General features: G+C 41.2%; 1 protein-coding gene across 7 annotated transcripts in view; it reads left to right on the top strand.

Annotated features, from left to right (window-relative positions):
• Nucleotides 1-3103: 3103 nt before the first annotated feature.
• The window catches only part of LOC149839007 (uncharacterized), an 18596-nt gene continuing 5936 nt past the window's right edge, over nt 3104-15763 (top strand). For 5 of the 7 annotated variants that reach the window (XM_090002210.1, XM_090002209.1, XM_090002208.1 and 2 more), the window contains exons 1-3: nt 4039-4234; nt 14350-14476; nt 15411-15604. In XM_090002210.1, the coding sequence (XP_089858336.1) occupies nt 14390-14476; nt 15411-15604 (281 nt within the window). In that variant the 5' untranslated portion in view covers nt 4039-4234; nt 14350-14389. Of the gene's footprint in view, nt 3172-3314; nt 3643-4038; nt 4235-14349; nt 14477-15410; nt 15605-15763 lie in introns of those variants that run through there. The other 2 variants (XM_090002205.1, XM_090002206.1) reach the window with 2 other exon arrangements.

Here is a 15763-nt window from a genome sequence, read left to right as displayed (position 1 = left end):
TATGCATGCTTTTATGTTATTATATTTAACATGAATTAATATATTGCATGCATTTATATTAAATAGTATGGTTATGGTATGCATGTGATATGAGTTAATGCATATAGGGCTTTGACATGTAGTATGTGTGCATATGAGGTTGTACATGTATAAAGTAATGTAAAATATGACATGTGATCATATGATGCTTGCATATAATGTGATAATGATTAAGTGCATCATGTCATGATTGTGCATAGAATGATCATAAAACTTGTCGTGTGTGTAATGCATAAAACTATAAAAAATAATATATATGCACATTGGTTATGAAAGATGAACCGAATACACACAATATGGGTGATCTACCTAGTTGCACTGGCCTATGACCTTAACAAAGAGAACCCCACACAATTTTTCGGTGCTGGCTACCAAAATCAGTGATTTATGGGTGCTGGCTACCGAAATCATGGGATCATGAATCATATTTAACGATTTTGGGCATTGGCTACCGAACTCACATGATCAGAGGTCCCATGCCTGCCTTGGAGAGGGTTGGTGGTATAGCTTGAGTGAACCATATTTTTCTTTATGAGCGAGAGGTCTCATTGGTTCATAGTTTACGGAGTTAGAGGACCAAACTACCAATTTGTCCTAGGTGGTGTGCTATTGTCTCTGCAGAGTGTTAGGATCGATTCTGTTAACTGACATTGGAGGAGTTTCTCTTGATGTTTGATCGCTCTTAGTGAGATTGTAACTCAGTCAATCACTCGATTAAATTAAAATACATAGCATAATATAACCTGAGTGGTCTGAAATGAGTTATAATTGCTCATTGTATACCCAATAGAGCTTTTAAAAAAGAAAAACAATGCATTAGTTGAATAAGAACACTTTTTCAAATATTACATTCATTTTCATAATTATATTTTTGTTGAAAGCATGCTCTTGATTATGTTGATAGTTAACTATGATATGTCTTGGTATCATGTTTTCTGAACTTAACTGTTTTGATTGTTGAGTTGAATGCTTATGATTGTTGATTACATGTGCATATAATTGAAAAAGTCTGACTTTTATATTTTAAAACAAATAGATACAAAATAATTGAGCTGAAGCAGTTGCGGAATGCTGCGGTGATTTTATGCGAACCAATTATTGATCTATTGGAGACTTTTGGTTTTTATATTTATTTATTTTATTTAATTTAGACTTAGATTTATGAAATAAATGGTTTAGATTTAATTATGGTTGAGTAGAGATGTCTTTATATACCTATATCTGTCTCAGAATATTTAACCGATTTCAAAATAATATTTCTGATGTGATTTCAAACTTTTTAAATAAAATGAATTTCATCAAATCGACATCTTATCTCGAATTCGATTATAAGGAGTTATTAAACGTTGGTGCTTGCACAAGCTGATTCCTTAGAGCTTGATTCGGTTAATGCAATGCCATATATAAGACCCTGTATTAAAAAAAATTATGTATTTTTGGATTAAAATTTTAGGGCTTTACAAGACTTCTCTTTGATGCCAATGGATAAATGGATCGGGTTTGGTTTTGATCCAATGTTAGTATTAGTATTACTGGGTCGGAGACAATCTGGTACAACATTAATTGAATTAAGCATGGATTCAGAACTATTAGGAAGAGGCCTTACAAGATTCAGATAGGTGGTCTTAGTCATCCTTGTTCTTACGAGGGTTGAACTGCTCGGATGTGACTAGGTATGCAAACAAGTCGAACACAAGCTGGATCATGGTGATCTGAATCCGTATCCAAAATGTAAGCGATGGTCTGGAATCTGAATTCAGATATGAGTTGGACTTGGGTTTGTCCACATCCAACATCCAAAATTATGTGGATACAGGTACGGCTCAACTATGAGTAGATCAAGAAATACATATCCGGCTAGATTGATACATATCCAACCTGTTTATATATGTTTGGTGTACAAGTATGTGCCACCAGAATTTAAGATGGACAGCATATGACTAGCATTTTGTAAGAACCATATCTATATCCAGAAGGGCTGCAAATGGATTAGATTTTGTTGGACCTCTTCTGAATCCAACACATTAGTTTCAGTTATGGATCACAAAATAGAGTTCGTAAAATGCTTTCCGATGAGGTTCAAACTTACATTGCAAGTGGGTCAGATCTAGGTTGGATATCTAACCTAAGGCATATATTTCGGGTGGATATGATCCATGAAATAATATCTGTTTTATAAATGGATCAGATTATGGAACTAATACCGTTGGTCTTAGTTGGATCGAGGTCATAATCAGATAAAAAAAGTAGGTCCTGAATCATGTTGGAACTAGGTCTGACCTGACCCATTTTATCCATTTCACATGAAAATGGATACACTTGACGCATTTTTGGTGAATCCAGTCTAAGAGAGGATCGCATCATAACCAGATCCAAATCCTACCATGTTTGAAAGTCAGATCCAAAGCATTTGCAACCCTAGTATTCAGATCTGCATTTCTGATTCATCAAATCTAGTTCGGGTTCAAGTTTGAATTGGGCATTACTGATAAAAACTCGGATTGCATTCAGTCAGCGGCGATGAGGACCACATCAGATCCGTTTGCTCCCCAAAATATCCAGTGGGGTGGGACACATCGAGTCCATGTCTAAGATTCTAAACCATTTTCGGATACGGGTCTGTCCGGTTCCTGATGATGTCTCACTTTCTTTCACCCAGATTTTTACCATCAAAAGTATGGGTTTGAAAATCTCGTAAAAGAGAGGGAGGGTATTTATGACTTTTTCGTAAAAACGCAAATGAAAACTGAAACAGTCCGGTTCCGCCGCCCCTTGGCCTCGTGGTTTTAAAAAAGTCGTCGATGGCGGCCAAAAAAGGAACGGTCGAAAGCAAGAAAAAATCGGAGTAGGAAACGAATCAGAACCCTGAAGACCAAGGGAGGCAAAGAATTTCATCTTTTCCTTCTCCTCCAAGATCTCTTTTCCTCCACTTTTTGGGCGCAGTTCACACGCGAGACTCCAAGCTTCCCGCCTTACCGGGTAATCTGGGATCAACCCGCCCGAGACGATCTAACATCCGATTCGATCAATGACAATTTCCGATTCAAAGTTTTTTTTTGAAATCGTCTCATTTCCGGCCATTTCCCCGATGGAAGATGATAAATTCCGTCTTCGATTCCCCAGAAAACGCAGGTAATACTAAGAAATTCTTTTGGAGTTAAAAGTTCACCGGCATCGGGAGATCTACATATGCCTTCCTGACGGAAGGTCGAGTTCTTCTTCCGAGATCTTCCGGAAAAAACGGTATGGAAGTTCGAAATCCGTGTATTGAAGTTTTTTGCTTTTTCGGTAAGGGAATTCGGAAATCCCCTCGCCTGTGGAGAACGAAAGTCCGGGTCAGGAAAAGCTGAAATCTTTAGAATCCGATCAAAAATTTTCAGCACTTTTTCTCCTTCTCGATCTTTTTTCAACATCGAAAGACGAGTTACTGATGAAATATTCGAGAATCGGGCGAGTTTATTCGTCGGAGACGAGGTATCCCGCACCGGCTTTCAAAAACGAAAAAGCCGGGGGAAAGAGTCACCGGCTTTCCCCGTGAGAATCGGCTTCAGCGACCTACGCGAAATGGGCGGAGACGGATGGCCGGAGTTCATCGAAATTCTGGTGAGAAAATCAAATGTGTCACCGGAAAATTCTAGTACGATATAGATTCCTCCTTGTTAGACTTATGGTTGTTCTATAGTTTTCAATTCCCAAGAAAATGGAGAATATCTATCTTCCGATCACGGAAGATCTAGAAGCTTTGAGTTTTTTCAGCACACGGGTGTAGGATAGTTTAGTCATTTAAAAATTGAAATCCTTCGTCACGTCTTAGCTCAGTGTGGTAGACTCTCGGCCGTCAAGCCGTGAAGAGTAAGAAAAGTAGAGCAAAGCGCACCTGAGTTTTTTTTTATTTGGACGATTATACCCTCATGAAAGAGAGGATATTATATTTTCAGCGCACCTTGGTAAACCCCTCGCTGTATAAATTTGCATTGCTGCACCTTCAAAGAACTCTCTCTCTCTCTCTCTCTCTCTCTCTCTCTCTCTCTCTCTCTCTCCAGAATTCAGGATTCTCGTTTCTCGCATTCCAGGGGCGGGCGGCGGAGGGCATAGCAGGTTGAAGGGCAGCTTGGTCATTTCGTCCACAGAAGCGAATGTGAATTGTGAAGACGCTGATCAGAGGGAAATCGATCGGCCGGAGATCGCGTGGCCGGTAAGCGTTTCCATCTGGTGAAATTTTTGGTTCCTTAAATACCACTGCTCTTAATGTTAAATTGCTAGAACTATACTTGAAACCTGCGTTCCTTGGCTGTGTTAGCTTTTCTGAAAGGATCCTTGGCTATGTTTGTTGAACTCGGATTCAAGAATTGTAACTTATGCATTTCCTATTTCCGGTGTTTGGTTTAACTCGATATCTGGAATCGTTTCCCAGAACGCCCCGAATATCCCACGTCCTTGTTAAGACTCTGGCAGCAAATTGTTCGAGCTAAAAATCAATGCCAAATATCAGTAAACGATTCAGTTCAAAATATGTTTTTTTGGAAACTTCAGAACGTTGATATATATATATATATATATATATATATATATATAGAGAGAGAGAGAGAGAGAGAGAGAGAGAGAACTAATGTGTGAAAGGCGATTTTTATGGAGTTTTTGTTTTTTTCTCTTGAATCTAACCGTAGGGATGTGATCAACATGCTTGGTTTTATAATAATCCGCTCTTGAATCATCCCATTGTTGTATAATCGAGATTTTTTAAGGCTTTAAAATCAATGGCTCATAATCTTCATAAATATTCATTCAAAATCACATTTTTTTCATAAAAAATACACGATCCAATGGTTGATTTCAAGCCAATTCACCATGCCATGCCAATCACATCCACACGGTTGGATTTGCACAAAAAGTGTTGAAAATGGCCATATTTCTAGTTCTCATATTTCAGCTCTCATATTCTAGTGACTCTATATTAAGAATAAAAAGTTTTTGAAGGAATTATAAATAAAAAGTGTTAATGCCGCAATGGAATTGTGATGTTTAAAACGGATGATCTCTAAACTTTTAGGATTTCATTACTTTTTTAAAATATCATGATAACATCGTGATATTTTCAAAATATCCCCGATACTTGTGACCATGTACAACAAAGTCCGGTATTTGGAAAAGAACCCGAACACGTGTATCGGATACAATCTCAGGAACTTTGATGGCCTAGAAATAGAATGCCTAACGTCAATGGATTTCCGAGTCACGGTATCCAAACACTCTCGTGTGGAAAACACACTTTGACCCTTGCGATGGCATTTTGGGCAGGGTACTGTTTGGTCTTCTTTTTGGTATTTTCTGGGTATGCGTTTGGCTTGATATGAAAGCGGCCAATTTTATGAAACCCAAGAGCATGTTTGGTGGTAGAAAGCGTGATTTTTAGAAGGAAGCGGTTCCTCTCTTATGACATGAAAATGTGGTCCTATTTATTTTCGTCCTCCCAAGGAAGAGAATTATTTAGTAAAGTATTGCTGCTTTTAGCACTAAAGATTTGGAGTTCATGAACTTGGCCACCCTTAGCACAAACTACGTCGCAGTTCATGAACGTAGTTGCACACAACGTGACGCAAAATTCTCCTTCAGGTGTTTTAAATACTATTTTACTATTGGATTGTGGTTAAGGAAAAGAATACCCTTTTAGCTTTCTCTGCCAATTTAGCGTCCTTTTTTAGCCAAGTCTCGGTTCTTTGGCCAAGCCGGTGAAGGTCTATCATATATAGACCCAGTTCATGTTGGTCATTAGACCATCCCTAAGTAGGCTCAAGCCAACCATTATAAACAGGTGGTTCCCCCCATGGTTGGTGGAAAAGCAGCATCCATTCCACAAGCAATGCGCGCCCCCTAGCAAACACGCTATTTCCTAAAAAAACGGCTTCCACGGGTAAGGTCAAGGTGTTTCCTACAGGGGGGCGGCTGTATGTGTTTTTGAAAAGCATGCCTTTTCAAAGTCACATCCCATGAAACACGACGAAAATAATGTTGTGCGTGTCGCAGAGATGAAAGCCGTAGAAACAAAGTCCGATACGACTTGATTTGCTCTCTAACCCACCCGCACATCCCCTTTCCCAATGACTGACTGGATGGATGGTATATCAATGTGCCCCTCTGTCATCTCAGACTTTCAGTCTTTCTCCTCCTCCTCTCTGAAAATTGTGAATCTTTCCTCTCTCAATAACTAATTTGCCCTTGAGGCTTCAGCGTGTCAAACTCAGTCATCCACACGGAGCAACTAAGTCGGGGCAAGCAAGCCAAAGTTTCAACGAGTTTGGGGCATTGTGTGGACGCAATAGCTTTGTACGTTATATGTGGAATTTGGTTTGCAGGACTAGATCTTGCCAATTCGGCCAAATCTGATGCGTGACTTTGTGAGCCTTGATGAATTTTTCTCAAGCTTTGTACAGTCACAACTCACTACCACCTTGGTAGAGGTCCAGGAGTTTCTTGGTTTAAGATTCTGTATTTTTCTTTTTTGTTTTTCAGTTCTAGAAACCTATGCAGAAATAAATAATTCAATATCGAAGAATGAGAGAAATTTTGTAGTTCATATATTCCCTATCTGTATTTCACAATCATTGAGAGAAATTGCCTTTCATCAATGACCTGTTTTAACTGCTTAACTGTTTCTTAAGGGCTTGTTTGATGCTTTGTTCAAGACCGGACGAAATCAACGAACAAAACAGACATAATACACGTTCTATCAATTCTGTAACAATTGTATCAAGTTCAACGTTTGTACGATTGGATCCGCCCAACCATATGAGTGTTTTAAGATGTTTATCATGGATTTTAACTTCGGATATGAATCTCAGATAGGATCTAAAAAAAAAAATTTAAAATTTGAGTAATTTGAGAAAAAATAAAAATTAATATATAAATACTTTATTGGTGTCATATTGAATCTAATTATGAAAGTTTATCAAAAAGTTATGTATTTTATCCTCAAATATGGATCTCAAACTGGATCCAAGTATAAAAAAAAGTTTAAATTTTGAGTAATTTGAGAAAAAATAAAAATTCATATTTTTATATATAATTGCAAAAACTATAAGTAAATTATTAAAAACAAAAATGCAATAAAATAAATCATAAATAAATAAAAAATCAAAGAAAAAACCTTAATTAATGACAATAAGAAAACCCTAATCAATAAAAATCAAAGGAAAAAACCCTAATCTATGAAAATCAAATAAAAACCATAATTATTTAAAAAAACTAAGAACGTCAATGAAAAAATTAAAAGAAAAATCAAAGATCTAATCAAAGAAAAACCTTATCAATGACAATCTAAGAAAACCCCCTAATCAATAAATATCAAAGGGGAAAATCCTAATCAAAGCCCTAATAAATTTTTTTAAAGAAAAATCAAAGCACCAATCAAAGAAATTAACAAAAGACATAAGAAGAAGAAGAACTAAGAAGGGAGAGAGAGAGGGGAAGAAAGAAGAAAAGGGCCAGAGAGAGAGAGAGAGAGGAACAAAGATAGGAAGGGGGGGGGGGGGGGAGGGCGTCCCCGCTCGATTTTTTTTGTTTGTTTAATGGGTGTCCCTCCGTCCTTTTCTTTTCGTAACAGGGGGTGGAACAATGAAAACATGATCCTGAGATGCGGTAGACACACACTATGCACAATCCTAGTTTGTTTTAATAGGCATGATTTGCAGTTGCATTGTACCAAATCACACATAATCAAACATGCCCTTAGGGCATGTTTCAATCATGGGACACACCTTAGCGGCGACTAATCGGTCCTGCTCCAGGTGCCATCCCATGTTTGATACGTGTGAGAGGGGGGGGGGGGGAGACCTCGCCCAATTTTGTTTGTTTGTTTAATGAGTGTCCGCCATCATTTTCTTTTCATAAAAGGGGATGGAACAATGAAAATGCGATCCTGAGATGCGACAAACGCGCACTATGCATAACCCTAGTTTGTTTTGACAAGCATGATTTGCAGTTGCATCGTACCAAATCACACATAATCAAATGTGCCCTTAGGGCATGTTTCAATCATGGGACACACCTTAGTGGAGACTAACCGGTCCTTTTCTAGGTGCCATCTCATGTTTGATACGTGGGAACCAATTGGTCCCCTTTGTATTTAACATGTACAAGAGGGAATGAGTGAGTCGTACAACAGGTCCTAGACAAATGTGATGCATGAGTGGAGTGATGCATATCTGGGTCTATTTCTTTCATTGAATCATTTGAGATCCATTTTATTTTAATTTGGATATTAGATCTTAGTAATTGATCTATATCTTCTTTTATTAGTTTGGCATACATATATGAAAGTTTAGGTTTGTTGGGATTATGATTTTTTCTATAAATATAGGAAAGACTTGGGAGAGTTGAGGATATTAGAGTTGAATTTCATAAATTATTATTTCTAGTTTATTCTAGTTATTTTTTGTTTTGGTTAATTTCTAGCTATTTACTGTTATTTTTAGCTTTTTGTAGATAATCTCTTAGTTGGGTAGATTTTCTTATAGATTGCGCCCACCCAATTTACATCAATTTGGTATCAGAGTAAGGATCTTCATTTCACTCGAGGGTCAATCTTATTGCTTTCTCTAGTCTTGAAGCATTTAATTCGAAGAACAATGAATGGTAGAAACGAGTTCAGAGTTGACGTAAACATGCAAAGAGCAACAAAAAGAAAAGATGTTGGAAGAGTTGATTAAAGAAATAATGCAACATGCAAAGTATTGAAAGCAATATTTAGAAAAGTTGTACCCTCCATCACTAGGGGTGACAATCGGGTCGGGTCGGCGGGTCAGCATACCTCAACACGAGCCTAACCTGTTTATTAAACGGGTCGGTTGTGGCAAACACGAACCCGGCCCATTTATTAAGCGAGTAACCCGACACGACACGGTTAACTCGTTTAATAAATGGGTCAGGTCGGGTAAACGGGTTGGCGGGTCGGGTTCGGGTAACCGAGTTGACCCGCCCGCCTAACTTCTCCCCCCAACCAAAACCCTAACCCCTAGGGAGAGCGAAAATGGGGTGGTGTTGGTGGTTCTCCATAAGGAAGGGCGATGCGTCCAAGGACGACAAGGGGAAGGAACGGTGGAAAACGGAGAAGCTGGCGACAGACGCGGCGACTGGAGAGCAGGAGGTCCCGGGGATGAATGGCGCCATGGAGGTGTCGAGCCCCGACGTCATTACCGTCTTCGAGTTCAGCTCCGTCGCCGCCTCCGATGACAAGATCACGCTCGCCGATTACTGCCCCATCTCCGACGAGCTCGAGGCGTGACAGTGGGAGATCTTGTCTTCTGCGGGGTCAAATGCTCCACAGTTTTGGGTGGTCTTCTGAACGGTCGGTGTCGCTTCGGGGTGGGTTATTGGTTCTGTACTCTTTTGTATGAAGGAGATTTTGGGGGTTTCTAGGTTTTTCCGGTAAGGATTTTGGCTGGAGAGCAAGAGGTCTCGGGGATGAATGGCGCCATGGAGGTGCCGAGGTTCAACATCGTTACTGTCTTCGAGTTCGGCTTTGTCGCTGCCTCCAACGACAAGATCACGCTTGCCGACTACTGCCCCATCTCCGACGAGCTCGAGGTGTGCCGGCGGGAGATCGAGAGAAGGACGATGAGGAGGGGCTGCTTCTGACAGGGTTGATGCCGTGATGGAGAACGCCAACCCGTGACTAAAATATTGTGATATACCGGTCAGGTTGGCGAGTCGGGTTCGGGTAAACGGGTTGACCCGGCCGCCTAACCCATTTATTAAACGGGTTGGTGGGTTGGCATACCCCTAACACGAACCTGACCCGTTTAATAAAAGGGTTAAGCCGACATGAACCTGTTTAAGCCAAACCCGAACCCGGCTAAGAAGCGGGTTGGGGGTAGGGCTGGCGAGTGGTGTCAGATTTTGCCACCCCTATCCATCACCGCCGCCAGGTGCTTTTCTACCATTAGCTGACCCCCAATGAGGCCACCGATCAAAGCAATTATCCTCATGATGCTGCCAAAATAAAAGATCCTCATGCAAATACTGCAAAAATGTACTGAGACATACGCTGATCAAAGATAAGCAACTCTCAAATCAGCAAAGGAAGAAAAGGCGGTCACATGAAAATCGGCTGACAGCGTGAGGTTCTTTGATGGTATCACACGGAGAGGGGCGAAAGGGCATTTTCTGCACCTCCCCCTTCTCTTTCTCTTCAGTCACGGGCACGACAACAACCTCCCACCGACGAGATTCCATCCGACAGACTCACGCTAGATGATCCTTGCCAGCAGGAACCTGTCCCACGATGGTCCTCCCTCAATCAACAAGCGAAAAGAGCAAGAGGGCGTGTTGCGCTCCTCTCCCTCCCTCCTCTCTCTCGTTATTTTTCAGTGGGACAACATTGTACCACTGACAGGATCTCGTCCAACTGCCTTGCATCAGTCGGGCACCTGCTAGACAAAGCAAGCCATTGACATCCGCCCCTCCCTACCGCTCGATAGCTCAGGCGGTGGGGGAGGTTGGGGTAAGTTTTCTCCGCTGGTTCCTTGCTTCCCTTCCGTTGCCAAATCCGATCGACGAACCACCAGTGATCGACGAAAGCAGTCCCTGATGCCAGTTTCCCCTATGTCCACCCTTTCTTCTTCTTGTTTACCTTCTTACTCGACCAACAAGGACCCTGTTGGATAGTGGATACCAGTCGTTCAAGTCTGGCGAAACACCAGGCTGCCAGCCGGCAACCCCGCAGGCAGACTCTCGAAGATGGTGGGACAAGGAGGGCTCCATCCAAAACCTAAACCCACGGGCAAAGTCGACAAAGGACCAGTCGTTGATCGGAGTCCAGCCACCCACTATCCGCCAGTCAGACCTGACCGACTGGCATCCCCTCTTCCTGTCGGAGCTCCCCCTCATCCTGCCATGGAAGTGGAAGCAGATAGTGGGAAAGGGTTCCTCTGTCTCTCCCTCTCCCCCTCTCTCTCTCAATTCGATGAGCAACCCGATGGTACATCAAGGAGGACTGGGTCATGCTCGAACTGATTCTCCTTGGTTATGGGTAAGAGACCTGGATCAACTGTCACTACAAGAAAAATGCTAATTAGCGACGGATATTTGCGACGGAAAAAATCCGTCGCAAAGTAGCGACGGATTAGCGAAAGAAAACTATTTGTCGCTAACATTTGAAATATTTGCAAACGTAGCGACGAAAATATTTCCCTCGCTAAATCCGTCGCTACTTAGCGATGAATTAGCGACAAAAATTTTCTATCGCCAAAACACTACAAAAAATACTAATTAGCGACAGATTTAGCGAGGGAAATTTTCCGTCGCTAATCCGTCGCTATTTAGCGACGGATTAGCGACGGAAAATTTCCCTCGCTAATTTTCGATTTAAACCATCTCGCCTGAGGCGCGAAATTTTCCCTCCCTCCTTCCCCCCCGCCCTGTTTGATTTAAATCGCCCTTCCTCTGACGATGCGCTGCAACCCTCCGAGCGTCCTCCTCCTCCCGCTACCTCTCCCCCGCGCCGTCCTCCTCCTCCTCCTGGCGGTGCCCCTCGCCGGTCTCCACTGCCCGTCCTACCTCTCCCTCGCCTGAGGCCCTCCGAGCGTGACTGGCGTCGGCCCCCGAACCGTCCTCCTCCTCCCGCTACCTCTCCTCTGTGCGCCATCCTCCTCCTCCCGGCGGTGCCCCTCGCCGGTCTACACCGCCCGTCCTGCCTCTCCCTCGCCTGAGGCCTTTCGATCGTGATTGGCATCGGCCCCCGGACCGTCCTCCTCCTCCCGCTACCTCTCCCCCGCGTCGTCCTCTTCCTCCCGGCGGTGCCCCTCGCCGGTCTCCTCCTCCTCATGCTACCTCTCCCCCGCGCCATCCTCCTCCTCCCGGCGGTGTCCCTCTCCGGTCTCCATCGCTCGTCCTGCCGCTTCCTCGCCTGAGGCCGTCCGCCGTGATTGGCTCGCTGCGGAAGAGCATCCCGACGCCGGAACCCGCCTGTGCAAAAAAAATTGTTTCCTGCCGGAGAACGCGCTGGCAGAGAGTAATTTTTTTTTAATTTTTTTTAAAAATTTAACGACGGATTAGCGACGGAGATTATCCATCGCTAATTTAAAATAGCGAAGGACTCGCGATGGATCATGTCCGTCGCAAATTAGCGACGACAGTAGCGACGGATAAGTTCTGTCACTACTTAGCGTCAAAAAATTCGCGATGAAAGTTATTCATCGCTAATCCGACGCTAATCTGTCGCTAAACCGTTTAGCGACGAATTAGCGTCGGATTTAGGTTGTCGCTAATCCACAGGTTTCTTGTAGTGTGTATCTGAGAGCGTTTCTCCCTCCTTATGGATTGATTCCAAGCTATTGACCAATTTCTATTTTCTTGACCTGAATCTTGCCCGACACCAGTTCATTTTAGTTGGGTTTGCTCCAAACTATCTTTCAGATCAAATTCAAACCCATGTTTTGAGTCCCACTCTAAAGTATCTGACCCAAATCCAGTTTCATTACCTATATATGCCCTTGACCCCATTTCTAACTCTTACCCATCCTAAATCTTATCGAATTCAATTCAGCTTGACCTAAAATCCTATCTAACCCATTTGGATTACAACCAAAACCCACCTCATTCTTGAAAAACCCTTGGAACCAGCCTACATAGTTTATCTAACCTATCCATTTAACCCTGTACCTCACAACCCACTTGGGTCCTATTAAGATTAGCTTGGATCTGATTGATTATATTTGGACCCAAGTGCATCTTAAATAAATCTTTCTAGTTTAATTGATGTTTTACATGAAGACTCATATGATTACATACTACACCAGCCATTGGATGACTGGGTCTATGCCTTTTAGAGGTTCTAAAGGTTCATTATTTTTGTGTAATTAGAGTGCAATTAGAAGAGGAATAAACATGGTTAAGACTTGAAGGCAAGCCTTCTCTAACCTGAAGAGAATGATGCAGGAACGGAGTGATGCATATCCGAGTTCACTTTTTTCATTGGATTATTTGAGATCCATTTTATTTTAGTTTGGATATTTTCTTATTTGAGTGATTATAATAGATATTGGATCTTAGTAATTGATCCATATCTCTTTTTAGTAGTTTAGTAGAATTAGGTGTTGCCATCTTGTCTGATAGTTTAGGTTTGTTGAGATTATGATTCTTTTCAAGGAAGACCTATGAGAGTTGAAAATATCATAGTTGAATTTCAGAAATTATTATTTTTAATTTATTTTAGTTAATTTTTTTGTTTTGGTTAATACTTATCTATTTCTTGTTATTTTCAGCTTTTTCTAGATAATATTTTAGTTGGATAGATTTTCTCGTAGATTGAGCCCACACGGTTTACATAAAAATGCTACCTGGTTTGTTCAGGTGGCCTTTGTCCAGTGAGTCAAACACCACCATAATGGACTAACCCATTTGAGACCGTATCCCTTTTTTTTTGTTAGGCTTGTTTAAATGGTAAGTTCTTGGATGACTTATTGCTACCCACCTAAATTCTGGACAACCTGATAATAACGTTAATCCACCCAATTGCGACCCAGGGACACTTAGAGTCCGGATGCATCATGACTGACACATCATTATTTCAGTGATCCAAATAAGTTTTTACTAAATTGGTTCAACTGACAAGGTGTATAGAGAGAGTTGGAACTTGGAAGAAGGTTAGAAAAGAATATGCATGATCGTAAAAAAAGAACAGGAACATAGCGGGAAAATGGAAAATGCTACGGGAAAAGTATATAGTTGGCTTCTTTCTCAAGCACGGTTGTCATAGGTTCTTGACATAGGTTAGTTTCCCTTTAGCCTCAAAATTGATTAGTACAACTTATTGGTCATTTTCAATCCTGCTAGAGCAATAAATGAAAATTGATGGACTAGTTTTTTTGAGTTGGATCCAACTTTTGGTGAGTGAATTTTTGCAAACCAAATAATATATATCATGGTCGAATAGCACCATAATCTACCCAAGGAAAATCAATTTCCAGTTACCAACGGGGGGGGGGGGGGGCTCTGCTTGTTTGGTAGGAGCTGTTAGTGAACATCAACATGTGATGGGAGGTTGCAAGTTCAAAACCCAATGGTATGTTGTGTAACTGGTGGGGGTCTGCCTAATCCTTGCTTGCCCTATCAAAAACAAAAGTCAATTTCGAGTTTTTTTTTTTAACCTTCTCCTGGTATGCGTATTGTATTTAGGTGTTTACTGTACATTTTCATGATATGGGAGTCATGTGACTGGCTTTGTTTTGGTTTGTCAATTGATCATTGTCTCACAAATGACTTGACTAAAAGGTCTAACCATTATAATATGGTTTCCTTTTTCTGCTTCCTCAGCGCGTTGGGAGGATCAGCACAGGATTCAGATTCGACGGTAATGGACGGGACGAATCGAATTGATCCTTTAGATCATTTTAGAAGATATACAGGCGGCTACAACCTCACCAACAAGCATTATTGGAGTGTAAGTGTTTTTCTTTGTTCCATTTTCCTTTGGGCTTCGAAAAAAGAGACAAGGTTAATGATCTCTAAAAACTTTTGCCTAATGGCAAGTTCATGAGCTCCCAACTACCAACTCCATAAATGATAATTTCTTGGTTGCCAAATATGATATGCTCTAGTCATGAACCCCCAAAAATGTTGGGGCTCATGAACTTGTGTTTTATACTGGAAAAAAAAGAAAATGACACACACACACACACACACATATATATATATATATATATATATATATATACATATGAGAAACCGGTATCTTTGATCAGGTTTCCCTTCGAATGCGGTACACCACCCATCCAAAAAAAATTGAAAAATGGACATTTAAAAAGCGATTTTGAACCGTTGCTAAAACCCGGATTTTTGCCCAGGCTTTAGTGGTCAAGACGCTGCTAAAAGGCTCAGGCGTGTTAAAAAAAGTATGCTGCTGATGGCACGCGTGATCGGCAGCGAACAAGTGTCAAATTTTTTTTGACACTTTAGCAGTTTGAAGATACAGGCTTCTCATATATATATATATATATATATATATATATATATATATATATATATATATATATATATATATATATATATATATATATATACAAAATCAAGTGCACACAAAGGCTTCACTCATCTTGTAGGGTCAACTTGTGAATGTCACCAAGTTAACAGACCGTCACAAGTTCGAAATCCTCATGTGAAGTCCCTTGCGGTAAGGTCAAAGAGTGTACTCCCCAGTGCGGCAGTGCCCTGAAGGCTTTTACCCGCCAGAGGCCAGCCAATACACATCGGTGATGGGTTTTTCCTTTGGACTATAATATATATATATATATATATATATGTATATATATATATATATCATCAAGCACTCTCGTGTTGCATACAAAAAAGACTACCAACCGTTTTTTCTTTTGCAGTCCACAGTTTTTACAGGAGTTTCTGGGTACGCGCTGGGGATCATTTGGCTTTTAGGTGGTATAGTTTGTATGGGAATTCTCGCTGTTAAACTCTTCCCTACCAACAAGAAGAGAAGGACGTGTCTTCCAGTTTACTCATGGTGTTCTTTCATCTCACCCATATTCTTGGGAGCTATCCTTACAATTTCCGTCATGTAAGTGAATCTTTCCATGCTTAAATTGGACTTCTAAGCTTATCATTGAGACTCTTGCAAAGCCTTGGCAGTTTGCGAAGGGTAGCTAGACTGTAAAGAGCGGCTCAAGAGAAGTATGAGGCGTTAGGCAATATTTCATTGGAAGCCCATATTTTTTTT

Source organism: Nuphar pumila, chromosome 4, assembly GCF_984573655.1.
Source record: "Nuphar pumila chromosome 4, dmNupPumi1.hap1.1, whole genome shotgun sequence".
In the NCBI taxonomy this organism is placed as follows: Eukaryota; Viridiplantae; Streptophyta; class Magnoliopsida; order Nymphaeales; family Nymphaeaceae; genus Nuphar; species Nuphar pumila.
Note: the sequence above shows the minus strand (reverse complement) of the source record. Positions and strands in the feature narration are given on the sequence as shown.